The sequence below is a fragment of the Opisthocomus hoazin genome, chromosome 2 (assembly GCF_030867145.1).
Source record: "Opisthocomus hoazin isolate bOpiHoa1 chromosome 2, bOpiHoa1.hap1, whole genome shotgun sequence".
Lineage (NCBI taxonomy): Eukaryota > Metazoa > Chordata > Aves > Opisthocomiformes > Opisthocomidae > Opisthocomus > Opisthocomus hoazin.
The window spans coordinates 36,314,325-36,334,828 of record NC_134415.1 but is presented as its reverse complement, the minus strand read 5'-3'; the positions used below and the strand labels follow the sequence as shown (position 1 = coordinate 36,334,828).

Sequence of the window (20,504 nt, the reverse complement as noted above, 5' to 3'; positions counted from 1 at the left end):
CCACCGTCCCTCGCCTGTTTCCCCATCTCACCCCCTCGCCGACGGGACCTCCCCGCAAACTCCCCCGCCATCAGACAGCGGCAGCGCGCGCGCCCGTCACCCCCCGGGCCCTGCGCAGCCAACGCACCGGGGCTTCCCCCCCCCGCCCTCCATCCCCCCCCCCTCGGCCCGGCGCTGCCCGCTCCCTCCACCCGGAGCGGCGGAGGCGCCCCCGCCCCGCGCCGTGCCCCGCTGCGACGGCGGCGGCGGGGCCCCGGGGATGGGGGGGGAGCGGCGGGGCCGTGGCCGGGGCGGGGCCGGGCGGGGGCTGCAGCGATCGCAGGCACCGCCCCCGGCCGGCGGACGGGCGCGGCGGCGTCACGCGGCGGCGCCGCCCCCCCCGCTCCCGGCGGCCGCCCCCGCCCGCCCGCCGGTGCCGCGCACCCGCAGCAGCGCCCGCTCCGTCGGTGAGCGGCAGAGGCAGCCCCGGCCGGCCGCGCCTGCCCCGGGCCGCGGCACCCCGCGCAGGTAAGGCGCGTCCGCAGCGCCGGGGCGGAGCGGCGACCGCGGAGGGCGAGCCCGCTTTGCCGCCGCGGCGGCGGAGGAGGAGGAGGAGGAGGAGGAGGAGGACGAGGAGGAGGTGGCGGCGGCGGCGGCGGCGCGAGAGGCTGGTGGGTTTGCGCGCGGCGTTGTGGAGAGGTGGATGGCGAGCAGGAGATGAGGTGGTGGAGCGGAGGTAGAAGTTATAGGTTGAATGCGGTGATTTATAGTCCCTTGCAAAGGCAGGAGGAGGAGGAGGAGGAAGGGGGGGGGGGTTCGTCTGTGAGACTGGAGGAATAAAATCAATCTGCTGCGTGTCCTCCCTGGCGCGAGCCGCCGTGGTGAGGCGCGGAGCCGGGGCAGCGGCGGGAGCGAATATCGCAATATTACGGTGATTTATCGGCGGCGGCCTGGGAGAGGCGAAGGGTTGGTGCAGGAGGCACATCGGTAATTTGGGACGTTTTCTGGGGTGAGCCAGGAGAAAAGAGGGCACCCGGCTGCCTTGGTGCGTGTTCGGAACTGTGCGGGGTTCCCGCTGGCGGCGTGCGGTTTTGAAGGGGTAGGGATTCTGCCATAAGCGTGTTAAAATAAATACATCTGCAGACTGGGAGGGTCGCGAGATCGATCGCTCCATCCGCTCGGGAAAGGATTTGATTCTAGAAATTGCCTAGAAATGAAAGGGAAAGACGAGCGACGCTGCCGAGTCCGCCGTTGAATCGGAGCGCTTCTCCCCGTGGCCGCAGCAAGGTTGTTTTTCAGGGTCGGTTTCTTTCAGCCGGTGGTTTGCGAACTCCCCGGTCTCCCCCGCACCCCGAGACAAAGCCGTGGGCTGTGTGCAGCCAGGATGCTGCCGGGGACCGGGCACGCCAGCCGGCCCGGCGTTGATTAAGGAATTATTGACCTATGGGTGTCTCTATCTCTCGGTTTTTTTTCTCTAATTTGAAAAGGCTCAATCGGGGCACCTGTGACCAAATCATAATTTTTGAAGAAAAAAAAAAATGGTTGGAGAGGGGCGGGGGAAGCATATTAATTCGATGGTGAGGCACTGGGCGCGATAGCTGCATTTATATTGGTTTGTGTGCATACCTTGCTACATACGTGTGTGTGTGTACACATGTGCGTGGTCGGGAGGGATGCCTGGTAGTTAAGAGCCCGCTTGAGATATATATATATATATATGTATATATGCTAATAAATTGTCCTCTTTCGGGAAGGAAAGTGCCCCTCTGCTTTGGAAATGACTAGACAAGACCGTGCTGTTTATTGACAGGGAGTGAATTATAGCGGCAGTAATAAATAAGCAATTGTTTTGCCTGGGTTGTTTGGTGGTTTTTTTTTTTTTCTTGAGTCTTTCTCCTTTCTTTTTTTTCAGTCTTTCAGTCTCTCTGTCTTTTTTTCTTTCCTTATTTTTTCCCTCTTTTTTTTCCCCTTTCGCTTTCTTCCCCTCCCTCTCTCTATTCCTCTCTCTCTCTCCCCCTCTCTCTCTCCCTCTCTCCCTCTCTCTCTCTCTCTCTCTCTCTCTCTCTCTCTTTTTTCCTTCCTTTTCCCCCCTCTGGCTGCCGTGTGCGTGAGCGCGGGGGGGGGGGGCGGGCGGCGGGCCGGGATGCTCCCCAGGTGGGATCGCCGCTCGGCGGCATCTTCTCCGCGGACACCTGTAGGGACCCCTCGGGCGCGCGCGGGGGGGGCGCACACGCGCGCGCACACTCACCCTCACACGCGCGTCCTTACCCCCCCCCCGGCACACACCCCGCGCACGGTGGCAGACCCCTTCCTCCCCCGCCCTCACCCGCGCAAGGACGCGCCCCCTCCTCACGCATCCCCTCCCCAAATGCCGACGTGCAGCCACCCCCCGGTGCACCCACGCGGGCTCCCACTCGTGTCCAACCCCCTGCCGGTGCGAGGCCGCGGGGCGGGACACCTCCCCTTCTCCCCCCCCGGGGCGGTGCCGGCTCGTGCCGCCGGGAGCGCGGGGCCCGGCCGCCCCCCCCCCCCCCGCCGCCGTCCCGTCGGACCGCGCGGGGAGGAGCTGTTCCGGGTGCTGAAGCGGGAGCGGCGGCGCGGCGCGGTGTCGCAAGCGAGCGTCGCCCGTGCCCGCAGCCGCCGCCGTAGCCAAAAAAGGCGGTAATGAGGAGCGGGGGCGGCGGGTCCGGAGCAGCGGGGGCGGGCCGGGGTGCTCCGGGCACGGCGCTTTGCGGAGGAGCTGGCGGGAATCCCTCGGCTGGTAGCGGCGCGGCGAGCGGCGGCTGCTGCTGCGGGGCTGGGAGGTCGGCGGTGGGGGAACCCGGGGGCTCTCCGCTGCTCGGCGCTGCATGGGGCTGGCTGGGCACGGCTGGCGTCTCCCCGCGAAGTTCGGCGGATGTCCTTGCCTCCCTTTTGCCGCTCTTGCCCACCTCGCGTGTGACAAATAATAAAAATAAACGTGTTGACATTTAGAGGAATGAAATTAAATATAAAGAGAGAGTGGGAGGTGACTTTGCAGCTCTGAACGTGTCAGGTGCAGGCAGCTGAGGTGTGTGCCTGTTTTAAAGCAGGTTTCGCCCTGGCAGGCTCGTCTCTGCCCCCTCTCCCCACTCACACACGGCCCCCCCCAGCCCTGCAAAGGGCTTGGCAGCAGCTCTGGACGTGGTACCCTGCCTGCCGAAGTGCTGCTGGCTAAGAAATGGGAGGGGGGAGGTGAAGGGGAAGGGGTGGGTGAGGGAGGTGTCGGAGATCCTCTGCTCTATCAGCAGGGATCTGCTAACGCACACCTTCCAGAAAATATGTAGCGGCTTGGGGGAGAAAAATAGAGAGGGGAGCCTCTCTGCTGAAACGCTTTGAATGCAGAGACCTCTTCAGAGGAAGAGAGTGAACTGTGGCATATATATTGTTTTTAAAATGAGGAGTTGTCCTCTTAAATAAGGGCAGCTGAGTAAACATGCATAAAATACTGCAACCCATTTCAAAGGACTAACACCTGGGATTAGCTGATCTGCATTGTGAATGATGTCAACATCAGAGCTGGCTGGAATTGGATTTTCCCTGCCGTAACAGAGAATATCAGCAGCAAAAGAAATCAGGTGGCAGAGAAAAATGCGGTTTGAAATTTTCAAAAAGCCTTCTAAGAAACCATTGCAATTCTTCCTCGCCCCATGAAAATAAACCAGTAGGTGTGCCATGTACAGTGAAGCCTGCCAGGTCCTGCTGGGAGCTCAGTCTACTTTATATGTTTTTAAGCCGTACTGGAAAGAACTAGAATTGGGCTTGGTAGCATCGGCTGCTTCACAGGTGCTGGTACTCCTGTAAATAAATTGCAATAAAACAAACTGCAGAATAAACACCACCTTTTCTTCTTAACATCGGCCTTGTAATAACAGAATATGCTACTAAATATTTGACAGTTTTTGAAAGGTAAGTAGTTTACATATAGATTATACCATAAAAATGTAATCTAGTGTAAGCATATACATTAAGATTTAGGTTTAGTGTCGCAAGTTGTTATGGTTTCTCAGTAACTCCAAAATTACAGCAGCATCTCATTTTTCCTAACGTCGAACTGCAGTCGAAATGAAAAATTAATCACAAGCATCCACTATTGATCAACTTTATGATTTAACATGTTATTAGTCGTCATTTCTGATTGTTCTGTTTCAATTCCTTGCAGATCAGAAACACAAGCAATAGAGGAAAATTGCCCCCCCTGGATCTTAGCCTTGGCCTTCTGCAAGCAAACAGAAGAGGAGCTGTCAGGCTTTGCATGTCAAGTAGCCGCTCGGCTGTTTGACAGCTTCTGGGTTTCAACCCCACTGGGATTGAGGCAGCTCAGGAAACCATGAGTGATGAGTCCTGTCGTCTGCTGACGCTGCTCTAGCACCATGGCAGACAGTCCATGATCTGAGGAGAGGATCCGTCCTCGGGAGGCAGCGCTGGGATCGGTAATTGGCTTCCTGGGAAACTACAGCTGGCGGAGAGGATGTAAAAAGAGGTGCGCACGTGCCGGGATATTGCTACTGTCTTGCCGAGCCGGTGGATGCCGCTTGGAGGAGGGTTTTGCCACCGATCTTGGTTTTTCTCCCGGTTTGGTAATGTTGGCTTTGGGGGAAATTTCTGCTGACTCACCCGCCCCCGGACGCCTTTTGCGAAGCCTGGCTGACCAGTGAAGAGACCCAACGGCGCCTTCCCCCTGCTGCGGGTCCCCCCTGGAGGCCCCCGACCCCATCCCAAGCCCTACCCCATCCCGCGGGGCACCCAGAGCCCCCCGCCCCGGGGAGTCCCCTGCAGCGACCCCCGCGCCCGGGGCGGGGGCGAGCACGTCCGAACCCCCCAGCGCGGCCGGTGCCCGGCAAGATTTTACCCTGTCCGCCGCCGGGGCCCCAGCGCCGCCCCCCGCCGGCCCGGCCGCCCCGCTCGCCTGCCCCAGGCCGCGCAAAATGGGGGCGGCGCTGGTGCGGCGCGGGGGGTGCCTGCTGCTCTGGCTGGCCCTGCTGCTGGGCTGCTGGGCCGAGCTGGGCAGCGGGCTGGAATTCCCGGGGGCGGAGGGCCAGTGGACCCGCTTCCCCAAGTGGAACGCCTGCTGCGAGAGCGAGATGAGCTTCAACATGAAGACGCGCAGCTCCAGCGGGCTGGTGCTCTACTTCGACGACGAGGGCTTCTGCGACTTCCTGGAGCTCATCCTCACCCAGGGTGGGCGGCTGCAGCTCAGCTTTTCCATCTTCTGCGCCGAGCCCGCCACCCTGCTCTCCGACACGGCGGTCAATGACAACCTCTGGCATGCCGTCGTCATCCGCCGCCACTTCAAGAACACAACGCTGATCATTGACCGGGCCGAGGCCAAATGGGTGGAGGTGAAGTCCAAGCGGCGGGACATGACTGTCTTCAGCGGCCTTTTCTTAGGGGGTCTCCCACCGGAGCTGCGGTCGGCGACGCTAAAGCTGACGCTCTCCTCCGTCAAGGACCGGGAGCCCTTCAAGGGCTGGATAACGGACGTCCGGGTCAACTACACGCAGGCGTCGCCGGTGGAGAGCCAGGAGGTGCGGCTGGATGATGAGCAGAGCCGCCTGTGCGCCAGGGAGGACGTCTGCCTCAACGGGGGCGTCTGCTCGGTGCTCAATGACCAGGCCGTCTGCGACTGCTCCCAAACGGGCTTCCGGGGCAAGGACTGCAGCGAAGGTAAGGAGGTGCCACCTCAGCCCGCTCCACCGCCCCCCCTTCCCCGTCGCTCCGTGGAGGGGACGGGTAAGAGGCCAGGCCTGCATGGAGTTTCATCTGTACGAGTGGATCTCCCTCCCTCCTCTTCCTCCCCGCCGCGTCCCCGGCTCCCCTCTTCCCCGCCTTCCCCTCCCTGCCCTCCACGTGTCTCTGTGGCCAACCATGGTGCCATCACTCTTCTGTTCTCTGCGAGGCTGAGTGAGAGGGTGGTTTTTGGGTGTCTTCCAGAGGCAGGGTGTGATATGGGGTTGTCCCAGGCAGAGGAAAGACGGGTCCTGGGTGCCGGGTTGTCACCCGGGCGGGAAGGGGTGGCCGGCATTACGTTCGGCTAGGGTCAAGGGAGGGGACGGGCACGCCTGTCACAAACAGATGGTGGCAATTAATTTTGTGAGTGGGGAAAGCAGCACTGGGGAGAATTTTACTGGATTAAGTGCAAAGATGACCTGGGTTTATTTTTGTAGGGTAGTGGGGACCCAGAGTCCACTTTATATTTGATATTTGCCTCTGCTGTGTCATTGAAATAAAATCAGTGATTTATCTGTGAATTCTTTAAATTGTTGCCGGTGAGGAGGGGGGTTAAACAGAGGTTTATGTGTTGACATGAATGTGAACGGTACTGCTTTGCAATGTATTTAGCATATTCACCATGCCAGTCAGACAGGGAGAACACAAAAGGGCGAGGGGGAAGCACTTACTCCAACACCACAAAATTACTGAATAGTTTTACCAAGGAAGAGGGAGCTTAGAAAAACAGCAGTTTCCTGAATCCCATCTACAAACAAATCACTGCGTATAATATGATTTATATTCAGCTCCTATTGTTTTTGGCGAATGGAAGGAGTGTGAACATTTACTTTGCGGATGCATGTAGGACTCTTTTTATTATTTTGCTAGTAAATGTACCATTGCTTGCAGCTTCTTAAGCATAGAAATTACATATGTTGTGTCCCTAGAACAGGACATAAAGGTATACGAGTGAAATAAGAGCAAATGTATCAAAGCAAAGACCTAAGTTTAAAATTTAAAAGGTAAATATAAGTAAGATATTATCAAGGCCAAACGAAAATCTTCACTGAGTGGCTGCATGATGTTTATGGCTGAAAAATTTGCCTTTATCATTTCTATCGGATTTCACCCATTATAAGAAAGAAAACATCATTTGTGACTGTGCTTTATTATGTAACACATTCTGTCCTTAGTGTCAATACTCAAAACGCTACAGTCATTCTGCATTCTCTTTACTTTATCAGCTGTTTATCTCTCATCTGCCATTCGTAAAAAAATTCAAACCCTACTAATATTTTAAAATAATTTTTAGTAAGAGCGAATTATAGTTTCAGAAAATAACACATGTACTTTCAATAGCACACAGTCCCAGAAACTTTAAAATGAAATATCCTTTAAATTAGATAAAAATATATCCATGAATTTAAGATTTGGATGTAAATTTTTAATATGTGGTACTACATAATATATAGGTGTATGTAAAATATTGAGTTGTCAGCATCTTCTAGGTAGGCACTATTGTAAACCAAAAAGAAAATTATGAGGTGTAGTGGCTTCGTTAAAGAAACAGTGGTCATTTATACATTATTATACATTTATATGCCCTTTACATAAAAGAAGTAGTTTATTTGAAGTTATTTTGAACATGTAATATTTATATGAAGAAGTTCATATAATTGCATATGATATCAGTCAGAGACAATCTTATCTTTACATAATAATAGATTCCACAGCTATTTTTAAGGAACATTTTTATGTTATATATTATTATGTTATGTATATATTAATAATTGTATTGAGTTTAGAAGAAGAGGACACTCAAAATAATATTCAGAATCTCCCATTTTAGAGTAAAATGCTAGCTTCATTCAAATACTGGTGGTTTTACAATTGACCTCAGTGGGATCAAGAGTCCCTTCACGTGTCTCTTGACCACTAAGAAGCTATTATAAAATAATAGCAAGACATTATTTTAGCATACTGTCTCAACAAAGGGTGATAAAGTATTCAGATTCTGATTTCATTTGAAATGGGAGGCAATATTTCCACTGACAGCGATATAAATGGAACTAGTCCTACAGTTTATATCTGCTCATTGAGAAAATCCCATCAGCTATATCTTGATGAAGGGATTAGTAGCTTCTCATATGTGCTACCAAAGATATTGAATTACTTTATAAATTATTTCATATTATAAGAAATAGAAAAGGCAGAAGGACAAGCAAAACCATTATGTCTGCCAAGAAAAAAACCCTGGCTATTATTGTTTATTTATTTATTGTTCTTTATAGGCAACATAGAAATTATGCTGTTGAGTTTTGATCTTTTGTTCCTGGAATGTGTAAATTTCCCACAAACCTTAGTAAGATGTTGCCATTGCTGAAGGATGGAAGGTCATCTCAGACTGCAATGATCTGGAGGGGTCTTTCAAGTTTTCACCAGTCTCTTGTTTTGCTTTTTGACTAAAAATGGTTTAGATGGGAAAAATCCCCAACTTCCCATTTTCATCTGAGATTGTAACCACATGTCCTACTTGATACCTTTTATTTAAAGGTGAAGGATGGTCATTAAATTCTATTTTCCTTGGATTTTTTAGGTTTTGGTTTGGGTTTTTTTTGGCTTGGATTTAATGTGCTTCTGCATCTCTGCAGTCTGGCAAGACAGAGTCCCAATGTATATTGAGGACTTGAGGAATAAATAACAACAGCAACAAAGAAAACCTTTCCAAAATTTTCTATCCTGACTTGCACATTTGAAAGATTAAAAATAATTGATTTAGAGTCAAAGTTTCAAGCCTAAGGATGCAATTTTTAATATGACATGTTATTTTCAGGAAAAAAATACCCTGTGGGTGTTTTTTCAGATTTTCATCTTTGAAAATCTCATTAATTTTTCCTGAAGTAAGATTTTCTTATAAGAAAGAAGTTTAACCAAGTTGATTTGTTTCGGAAAACCCATAGTAATATAAGATATTCCCAGTAGGCTTAACTGTTCTTGTACCTGTCTAAATCAGGGGTAGCTATCTAAACTACACCAGTGTAAGCTAGGAAAGAATCAGATTTATTGCTTTCAGTTATGCCCTTTATTTGAATAGGATCTAAACTCTCTTCAACAGGAGCTATGCCATAAATCACAGAAAAAGGACTGGAGCTTTGCTTGAGTGTCAAGAGTGTGCAGTCCACAGCACAGAAAAATAGCATCTGTAGCAGTTCTGTTGTCGATGATGCCATGTGCTTATGAGTAAAGACAGTAGAAGAGCCTTCTAAAAGAGAAAATGAAATCTCTCTTTGGCACTGAAACAGGCAAGGGAATATTATTTCAATAACAACAGTGACTCAGTAGAAGGAAAAATACACAAAATCATGATAAATTTTGCTAGGAATAAGACTAGCATTAAAATAAACCCTGATTGCCATATCAATTTTCTGATAAATTTTTGACATACATCACAATCTTCTATTCAGTGGAAATTATAATATTCCCCAAAATGACTCAAATTGATATGGCTTGATTGTATGATAAGAAGAGCTGTTCATTAAAAAGACTGATCTTCAAAATCCGGTCCTAAAAGGTAGGGAGAATACCTGATTCATATCAGTGAGCTTCCATATTACTTTTCTGATTTCACTCCTTATGTTGAAATTTCACAACAAAAAAGTTGTTTTATAAAATAGTGACCCTCTAGACAAAAAAAAAAAATCACTTTCCTTTCATTCTCATTTATATAAAAATAACCTTGTCCAGTATCCTGTCTGAGAAAATAAGCAGATACCTCTGAAGGAGGAAATAAATAACACATAACAGCCTTTGATTTGGGAGAAGTTTTTCACTGACCCTAGCTTCTTGTCACTCCATGCCCTTCTGCTTTTCTACATCTGAAACTGCTTGAAAAAATTGCATGCAGGATAATCTATCTTTTAAAATACAGCTTGCCTACTTGCCTCAATATTAGCATGTTGCAGAGACAATTATGCTATGAATTCTAAGTATTCCTGTTTAGAACATGTTTTATTTTAACTGTTCTACTGAGTTTCTGTTTTGTGAGAAAAATGAGGACTGTTCATGCAGCTGTTCACTGCAAGAGATGTTCTTCCTTGTCAGATATTCAGAAGTTGGTGCCAGCTATGGTTTGAACTGTGAAAGTGATTTTTTTTTTTTTTTTTTTTTAAGGAAGCGAATTCCAGATGTCTCAGACTAGACAGCATTTAGATTTGTTTGTTTGGGTTCTGAATATATTACATCAATCTCTGTTGTGCATAATTGCTTCTTCATGTTAACTTTTTTAAAAAGTCATCCAATATTTATATATTTTTGAAAATTTTCATATTTTAATTCATTTAATTCTCTTATGCCTTGAATAAAATATATAACTATATTTTGGCATTAATTATCTTTTGCAAGATATGTATATGAGTGCAAAGAGATGCTGTTGAACTCATTGCCTATAGTCAGTCTTAACAGAGTAACCACCATGGTCTTTCTCCTTCTTGGCGAAATATACTTTGGGCTAGTAAATACTGTCAGCAAAACTTTCCTTTTGATTTGCACTTCAGAATCTTTCTCTACAATACACATCTCTATTACATGATCTGTATTTGTTCTGCATGCTGAGTTTCTTGTCAGTGCCAATGGCCACTGGGGCGATGTTGATTTAGGAGGAGGGCTAGAAATCCACTAGAGATTACAATAAGGTTCTGTTGCATTTACTGATTATTTGATTAATTTAACAGTAAATGTTTTGATTTGATTTAATGTTTTCAACAGTGACTTTGTTGTCAGGGTAGAATCTTGAGGGCAGATATTCCAATAATACCAAAGTCTTTCAAAACCGTGTTAAATCTGTGCCCTTCACATTTAGTCGTATGAAACCAGAATTCTTACATCAGTTTAAAGCAGAATTTTGCATCATTTTCCTAATGCAATTTGGCATATTATTTTGTTTGCCAGGATTCAACATTACAGGATATTGATTTCACTATCTGCCTTGTGTAAAATCACAGCAATTTAAATACTGTGTCACTGGTAATTAGGAACTGGCAGTCTGTTTTATATTATCTTTTAAGAAGTTTACTTGTTGGATATTGCTAATCATTTCAAAATGCTGATATTGAAATATTTCCAAAAGACCACTTACGCATATAGCATACATCTTAGTATCCCAGATCAATAATATTATATATAGTGAGGTTGTTGCTTTGCTTTGTGCCTAGCCGAGATGCAGGGTCCACGTTAGTTTTAAGTCTATATTGCAAATTATAGAATGCTGATACACTAGAAAGATTTACATCTAGCAGCATAGGCCCTTTTGTCAGATTGGTCATATTCATTCAGAATTTCAACATAATATAATAAAATTGTCAATATTTTAATGTAATTGCACTTCAAGGCTTACAGGCATTTTGGACCAAATGTACTCGATCTTTTTTCTCAGCTGCAGGTTGGCTCCCTAGGAGTCTTTTAACAGTAGATGTTAGCCAAGGAGTTGTGGGAAAACATTTGGATTACAGAACGTATAATTTTATCCCATCATCATTACCGAGCTGATGGATAGGAATGGGGAAACAGGCTGGCGAGTAAAACCAGTTCCTGATAGAAATAGCTTTATGTAAAGAGGCTAATGTTAACATATGCAGCTTTGAGGTTTTATGCTTCTTTTAATAAACGTATCAAAATTGGTTGGTAATTTAAAACAAAAATGTTCATCCATCTCTCTTGTTGAAATTAAGTCAATGTTTTGTCTTCCAAAGAGCTTGATATTCCTTTCAGAAAACGTAAAACCATACCAGCTTCTGGAAAAATACTTTGTCTAGTTTATTGCGCTGTAGTTGAAAATTGTATACCTTCATAAACAAATGTTTTTACAGAATAGTGAAGGGCACTCTGAGGTGTTGCATACCATGTTGTACCTGAGGAGTAAATTGTAAAGATAGGAGTATACTTGTTTTGGGGAATGATTTGGTAGAACATAACAAACATGCCTTTATCTGTGGTGTTATATATAGAATTAACTAGCAAAGTCAGGGTACATAATACTTTGATGACTTTATTTAGTTCTACGCTGACCAGGGATCATATTTTAATCTTTTACAAAATAGTCTAGCTTTCTCCCCTAAAGATGTGCACTTTCTCGAATGACACTTCCTCCTTCTGTACTGGGGTGATGGTATCTGAGAGTATCACAAGCACTTTATCAGCCTGGAATATGTTGTCATATATTTTAGAACTCGCTCTTTCAGCTCAGGTTTTCTTCTGCCAAACTAAAAAGTAGTTGTATGTGGTGAGTCCATGCTAATGTCAGCCATCATTCTGGATCTTGGTCTACTCAGTAGAAACAGTGAGTGCTTCAGTGCATAAAATACCTGTAGTAACTAAAGAATGAAGTAGGAAATAGCACATGATTTTGATATGACATTGCTTTCTCAGTGATCTTTGCCAGTTCACACCACTTCTTCAGTTTGGTTTCTCCATCTGTGAAGTTAAACTAATGACACTCCACACAGGATTTTTGGTAGAATTTTCTTCCTGGCCATCAGGTACTTGGAAGATCAGAATTTCTATTAGGGATCTAGTAGGGGAAGTCAAGACTTGAAGCTCACTTTACTGTAGTGCAGCCTCTTTAGTCTGCAGAACTGATACTTATCAGCTGGCTTTGAAGTCGTCACCATTCATACTGCCTATCTATCTATAGTTTAGTATTCAGAATAATGTATTTTTTTCTTGTGCACAACTGGTCTGCCATTACATACTTTCTGTTAGTCTGACTAGATATTGGAAATGACGTAGCTTGTCAACTGCCAACCACTTTTCTCTTGACAGTTCAGCTCTTCTTGTGTTTGTAACAGTTCTCATCCTTTGCAATATTACAACACTTATACAAAAGTCATCCTTACTACTGCAAAAGCACCTAAGATTTAACATCTGAGGATAGTAGAGAACTCTGGCTCCCAGTCAATTAACATATCGTTTTTAAAAGTGTCATTCTCTTTTGTTTTTAGTGAGAAATCTGGGCGTGAAAGTGGGAGGTTGCCTCAGTCATGCCTTGTTTGAACTTGTAAAGAAAAAAGAGACAGAGGCCTCATCTGGAGTACTTTGTCCAGTTCTGGGGTCCCCAGTTCAAGAAAGATGAAGAGCTACTGGAGAGAGTCCAGCGGAGGGCTACAAGGATGGTGAGGGGACTGGAACATCTCTCCTACGAGGAGAGGCTGAGCGAGCTGGGCTTGTTCAGCCTGAAGAAGAGAAGGCTGAGAGGGGACCTAATATATACTTACAAATATCTGAAGGGTGGGTGTCAGGAGGATGAGGCCAAGCTCTTTTCAGTAGTGCCCAGCGACAGGACAAGGGGCAATGGGCACAAACTGAAGCACAGGAAGTTCTGTCTGAACATGAGGAAGAATTTCTTCCCTCTGAGGGTGACGGAGCACTGGGACAGGCTGCCCGGGGAGGTTGTGGAGTCTCCTTCTCTGCAGATATTCAAGACCCGCCTGGACAAGGTCCTGTGCAGCCTACTGTAGGTGACCCTGCTTTGGCAGGAGGGTTGGACTAGATGACCCACAGAGGTCCCTTCCAACCCCTACCATTCTGTGATTCTGTGATTCTGTGTGTATGCTGAAAGCATTCTGTAAGAAAAGGATTGTATGATAGAATTTTAGATTGCTTTAATTCAATGAAGCTGTTTATGAACCTGGAACTATTTAGCTAGGTCCTAATAAGCAGCAGATTTGGCGCCTTATGGATAGCTGAAAAAAACCAGGTTCTGTTTTCATTTTCCATTGGAATCAATTTGAAGTCCCATTGACTCAAGTTTAAAATTAGGACAAACCTAATAACCTGCTGATTCTGAACTTATTATTCAAATGGGAATATGAAAACAGAGAACTAGGGCAAATTAAATAACCTGCTGATTCTGACTGTAGTATTCATCTGGGAATATCTACAGAGAAAATACTTTTCATGAATTCAGATATTTATTACCATCATCATCATAATTATTCATTAATTTAATACATGCTTGTGAACCTTGTTGTAAGAGTAAAGTTATATGACTGATTTTGTTTTACATTTAAGGGACTCTAATTTGTGGAAAAATCTGTTTTACCACAAAAGTGGGCAGTATATTCAATAGAATCACTTTTGCAGTTGTTGCCACTACAAACTGTATATTCTGCCTGTTTAAGCACTGCATATGAACAGTGCTATGTAGGTGTACAAGTTGCAGATTGCTTTGAGTCTGTGGCACAATACACAAGGTCTTGAAATAAAAAAGTTTGACTTTTTGGTGATTTTGTCTAGATACGGGGCTTCATGTTGCTTAAAGGCAGAGAAACGAGACTGATTTTTCCAACAGTGATGTCTTTTTGTATTTAAAAGAACACGTACAGCCGTTACGGAGGTCACTGACATTACACTATGCAATTGGAGATGTATGTCACAGTTCCAGAGTTTAAGAATTACGTCTTAATTTCTGATACAGAATGACCTTCATGTTGATCATCTTTCTCTTCTATGCTTTTTAGATTTAATAAAAGATTTAAAAAATGACATTTTTGTCAAAGGAGGTATTTCCATTGAGAAAAGACTCCTTGAGAAAGATTACTTGTATATATTATAAATTATATGTACTTTCCTTCTAAGACGTGTATAGAAAATCACAGAATTAGTGAGTAGACTTGGGGTGAAGATCTGTATCTCAACACTGTAATTTTCTTCAGAAGATTATCTTGATTCTTCTTCGTTCGCAAAGGTGACAACAGACATGTTCAAGCGTACATACCAGCATTTGTACAATGGATGTCTATGGGACAACCATGATGAATAGCTTTAGGATGAATGATGGTCTTGTGATGCAAAGATAATAATTATTAATAAAACATGAGAATTAGGCCCTAATGCTAGTGAAAGAAAAAAAAAAAGGTCTACAGCCCTCTTAGGAAAGATGTTCTCTTTCCTGATTCTGAGTCATATAGGATGACAAAATTGGTCTAAAAATGTTTGGATTCCACTGATTGTTATGCAGCAATAGGCTTACATTTTACATTTGTAAAATTATTTTTACATTTTACATCTCTAAATTCATACTTTTAACCTGGAAGGTCCAGGGACAAGAGGCAGAGAGGCTAGTGAGACACTGCATCTCCTTCCCAAACTATGCACATGTCTCAGCACAAAGAGAATTTCAGGTGACTATCTGTAATGAGGTGGACAGATGCTTCGCATGACATGATGCCCTAGAAAAGCAGGGGAATTTCTTCAGGAAATTTCCAGGAATTTCCAGAGAGATCAGTGGTTTTGCTTATTGAGTTTGCTTTTCCTCATCAGAGGAGAGACAGGTGAAAATGGATGTTATAAACCAATAGCTGTATGCCACTTAATTTTTAAGACTATCATGGGGTGTTTTAAGAAAGATCTGTAAAGAGATTTTCTAAGAATTGATTAATGCTGTCCTGCTACATCCTTCTCAGATCAATGTTGCTGAACTTCCCAGGAGCTGACTCTCTGAAGTTTGTTTTCTGTGATACTTTGTGCAGAAAAATGATTTCTCTAACACTATTACATTGCAATATACATGTTGTGTTTTTTTTTTTGGAACATAGAGTTTTTCAGAGATAAATTGTGGGCTGTTGTTCAACACTAGACAAAAGATTTGTCTAGTTTGGTTAAACATTTACTGAAGAATTCTGCATACAGATTTCGTATTCTTACATAAAGCATTCCTGACTTAATTGTTATGAGGGAAACAACAGCATTTTCTCACTAGTTCACCAGGAAGAAAATATGATTTGAATGTATTTCCTTATTGACCCAAAACTCCATTAGTTTTCCATGAATGCTGTATCAGTTGTGGTAGTTTCCAGAAATTTCAGGGATTTTGTCACTGTTCTTGCACCAAAGTATTTGGAGGAGCAGCTAGGATAAAAGTTAGTTACACAACCTTGAACTTGTGCTTTTTCCTGTATGGCAGTTAAACAACTGAGTCTGGCTTTATAACAAGTTGTGCACTTAAGCAGTACAGCACAGTTTTTATTTTTGTTTCTGAAGTTACAGATTTTGAAACTCAAAATTAAGCAAATCATACATCAGGTTTATTCCAGTGACAGAAAAAAGTTAATGTAATAGAATTTTTGACCTGCTCTTCTTGCAAATCCACTGACAACCACTTTTTAATATTTTAATATTTTACTATTTGAAAAATTCTTAGCATTCAGAGGTTTTATCTGTTGTCTTCTCATTGGCCAGTTCCTGTTCTCTTTGTTTTAAATATCATCGGCATCTTTAAATAAGCAGAATCTTTCTTGCACGTTATAAATGCCTACATCATTCAATTTTGTAAAAGGCACTGATTAAACAAATCTCTGTTATTCAGTCACATATTACCCATTGTGATACTTGAGTCATTCCTTAGCTTCCTCATCAGAAATTTAAAAAAAGAGTACATCATTAATTCTTGGAAGCTGGGTCCTTGACCGGTTTGAGCTCACAGTGACTTAAACTAGGCTTTCAACCATTACAGAATGCAGAAAGTGGTACTAAGGAAATTCATTAACTAATGGAATTGGAAGAGAAAAATCTTTCTTGAAATCATATATTTTGTTCTGGATAATATTTCTAAAATATTTGACTTTTGTAGGTGTATCACATTCAGTAGAATCCCTGTCAATTGATGAAGTAAAATAATTTGCCCCAGTACTCCTTTCATGTCTGTCTAAGTCAGGATTGATGCCTTTTGAAGCTAATACATTAAGCTATTGTAAAATAAGAGTAAGATCAGAATCAGGTCCTCTGGTTAGAAAAAAAAATCTTTCATGTGTATTGATATCAAAACATCTCAAAACCTCAAGAAACAAACTTAGGCTTAACCTTGTCCACTACTACATAATATTACTTTGTGATCTTTATAGAAGTTTCCTTTGTCATTCAGATGCATAGAAACATTTTGCCAGCACAAAAATGACTGGCAAGAAGCTTTGCTTGCTGGTTTGCTGGTTTTCCACACTTGTATGGTAACAATAATTCCTTATTCTACTCTTTAATTTTTCTGTATTTGTAGTGGTATAATAAGAACTTGCAATGCAATTTTCCCTTACAAAAATACGAATTAGTGGCAAAAAAAAATTCATATTTTAACCCCACTTCCCACTCCCATTGCTGAGATGACTTATCCTGTATTAAGATGCTGGCTGTTTGAAAATTGACAGTCATGTATTTCATCTACATGTTTGAATCAATCTTCACACTCCTTTTGTTGTTCTTAGATACCCATTTAGTGCACAGGTTTTTAAAGCATAGCTCTGTATGGCCACTTTGCTTCTTGTCTAATCAACCTAAGTGTAAGTCTAACATGTATGAACATACTTCACTCAAAAATCTATGCTCTGAGAATATTAATAAGTTTATAAAATAAAACACTTAGCAGCTGTGAACTGTCAGGATGAAAGATACTGTACAATTTTAATTTATTCTGTTTCTGGGTATCCATTATGAAATAGTCTTTAATTATGTGATCATATACCACTTTTTCCTTGAGCTTTCTGCCTCACTCAGTGCATAGTCTGGATAATCAGTTCTTCAATATTTTGTTTTCTCCTTGCTGTTTGGTGTGTAGCCCTGAGCCTTGTTTATCGTCCATGTTCAAACCAGCTCTGAAGAGAAATTATTAATTTTTCCCTGGGCTTTTCTAAGATTTTCGTAATTACAATAACTGAGCTGCAAGGCAGATATTAAAAATTACGCAATGCCTATGTAAGATGACAGATACTATTACCCCTGTCGTAGAGGAGAACTGAGGCAAGAGAGACTGCAGGTAAAAACATTTGCTAATCCTGAGTGCACAGTCTGAGGTTTTTCTGAGTACTTCACGTATAACACTACGTACTTTAAGTGTCCACCATAACTTCAAAGCACAGCTCGCCCTGACTTCAGATTACAGCTCTGAGTGATGCAGCACTGCATTTTCTGGGATACCCAGCAAGGCAAGGTCCCCAAGGATGCCAATGTTCTGAACAGCATAAGGAATGACCACCCAGAAAATGCCTGGCTTTAAAATACGAGCTTTTCAGGAGAGAAGGGGATAGAACATATTTCTTCAAGGCAGCATTAGCCTCTCCTTGGTGTGCGGTACGCCCCACTCCTTTTCAGCAAGGACTCTTGTATTGCAGGGGCAGGTGTACTGCTCATTGGCACAACAGCTTTCTTCATTACTTGGTCATTACTTATTGCTAAGAATAGACCTCTTCTGTGTACAGAACAAGTAAAGGAGGCTCTGGAGACAAGTGCATTAAACTGTGTAATTCAAGGCTATATCATAATGTATAGGAATAAAGTGGATGGATCTAAGTTATGTAAGAAGCCTTATGTCTCAGAGATGCTGTTTTTGAATTTGCAACCCAGAGTACATTCTTTTAAGGTAGTAAAATAGTCAGTGTGTATACTTTTTTATAGGTTTTTAAAACTCTACTCCCACACAGACATGCATCCCAGCCCCAGCCATTGTGTTTTCTGCACGTTAATGAGGAAGCACCCTTTCCACAGGGCCCATTCCCAGCGGGGAAGTTGCTGATGGACTGACACTTTCCCTGCTCCAAAACTGGGTAGCTGGACCTAGCACAGGCTACAGTTTCCAATGACAGGGAAGACCTGCTGAGGCTGAAGTTAAAGCATGCAACCACAGTCCAAACAATTTTTCAGGAGTTTCCTTATAAAATCCAAGATATCTCCACTAAGAATGTAAAAACATATTTTTGAGAAAGTTTGCAACTTGAACAGATTCTAGAGGGTTTTCAGAGAATTTGCAAAAGGCTTAAGCCTGAAAGTCAAGTTACTCCTGCCCAAATGGGTTTTATATTTCTGCTTCAAAATAAGCCTAAAGGAATCAGAATGGAAATGAAACTTACTTAGAGTTCCCTTGGGGAGATACCACTGCAAACATAAATGTCAGGTTTTCAGTTGAGACGTTTTTTTGTGCCTAAATCAAATATATTTTTTTAAGACTGAAAATTGAGAACTTCCTTACTATACTGGGTCATCTATTTTAATTACTGTAATCAACCTTCCTCTGTCGTGTGTCTTTTAAAGAAAGAAAAAAAACCTTAAAAGTGTTTCAGTACATTTCAGTACCATTCTTCCAATGAATTGTTTTCAACATAAAATATAAACATTACATTTGCACGTCTGCTTGTTCAGTCTTCCCATTAAAAAACTTTGCCTAAAAATATTTCTGAATCTCTTCCTGTAAAAGTCTTATATGAGGAATAGTATAGCCATAATACAATATTCTGTACATAAGAGCCAGAAATGCAGTGTTAATATTTGACTTGACCAGCCAATATTTTTAAGATACTGCTGTCTTTAGAAGAGCCACATTTATTAATGTGCCAGAAACTTTGAACATATTTTTATTACTTTTCTCCTTATTTAGAGATTGTTACTTTCTCTACTTACAGAACCAGCTTCTCTTTCTTTCCTAGTGTATTAAAAAATTATAAAGATGAAAAATATTCATTTTCCCTTTTCCCTTCCATGATTTATATTATATCCACTAGGTTATACTATGTACTATTTCGACTATAAAGCATGCAAATAAAAAGCGATTAGGACAGGAGTTGAAGACGGTAAAGTCACAACTGAATGCCCAAGAAGTTTCTTTATGGTCACTTAATTCACAGATGGTCCCACTGTATTTGGTTGGATTATTTGTATGAATATTTTTATGCCCTTGATCCCCAATATACCTAATGTATATACAAATATACTGCACATAACTATATTATTTTAATAATACAATATGACTATTTACAAGAATATGGTTATCTATATGTTTCCTTAGGGTATTTAATCACCTAGTGACATTTTCAGGAATATTAGATGTTATTACTCCCACTGATTTAAATGGGACTATGTGTGTTAGAATGAACAGAAAAGTTTTTGAAAGAAAAAAGTTCAATAGTAAAAAAAAAAACTTGAAAATCATTTTTTAAGCATAATCAGATACAAGCTAAACTGCAGACTCATAGACAACCAATTAAAGTATTTATAAATATTTAGAGACAACTATTCATGTTTTTACATAGTATAAATGTTGTGCCTAGTATGTAATCTGATTACATTCATCTTTATAAATGCCTTTTTTATGAATAATAAGAAGTTTAAATTCAGATGTCTGTATACATATAAATTTTGTTCAAGCTCAATGTATGTGGCTTTCACCACATATTTGCTGCATTTTCTATAAAACAATTGTGGTGTTATTTCTTTAGGAAAGGTTAAATCTTGCAGGCAAATAGTACCAGTCAGAAATCCCAGTCCTACGTAACATCCCTAAAGGCTATTTTTTACTAAGCAGTGCAGGGAGTATAATGTAATGCACTCTGATTTTACCGTCATTAAAATATGTCCCTAGCTCAGCAGTACTCCTCTGCAAACTTTTTTTCTTTTGAAGCACAAAAGATGGTATACAAAGAGTCAAGCAAAAGTTTACTAGCCTAATGGGACCATAGGATAGCAAGAAAAATTAAATATAGTGATGCTTTGATCTTCATTTAAGCTATTGCCTACACTTGCCAGACCTCAAAATATCAACTTCTGTGATTATTTACACCACTCATGCATTTAATAAACTGGCTAAAAACTTTTCTCAATTTCATAAAATTCCAGAAAACAACTTGTCCTAAATGTAACTTTCCAAAGACTCCTAATTTAAGAAAAAAAAAACTAAATTTTTTTTAAGGGAATATTTCTCTAATTAACCAAAGGCATATTTATTTTGCCACTGTTCACGTGCCATCTCTTGGATTTATATTAGT

General features: G+C 42.7%; 1 protein-coding gene across 25 annotated transcripts in view; it reads left to right on the top strand.

Annotated features, from left to right (window-relative positions):
• Positions 1 to 420: 420 nt before the first annotated feature.
• The window catches only part of NRXN1 (neurexin 1), a 738,722-nt gene continuing 718,638 nt past the window's right edge, over positions 421 to 20,504 (top strand). For 22 of the 25 annotated variants that reach the window (XM_075413190.1, XM_075413188.1, XM_075413180.1 and 19 more), the window contains exons 1-2: positions 421 to 507; positions 4,160 to 5,664. In XM_075413190.1, coding sequence (XP_075269305.1) covers positions 4,926 to 5,664 — 739 coding nt within the window. In that variant the 5' untranslated portion in view covers positions 421 to 507; positions 4,160 to 4,925. Of the gene's footprint in view, positions 508 to 630; positions 651 to 880; positions 967 to 1,003; positions 1,025 to 4,159; positions 5,665 to 20,504 lie in introns of those variants that run through there. The other 3 variants (XM_075413168.1, XM_075413167.1, XM_075413166.1) reach the window with 3 other exon arrangements.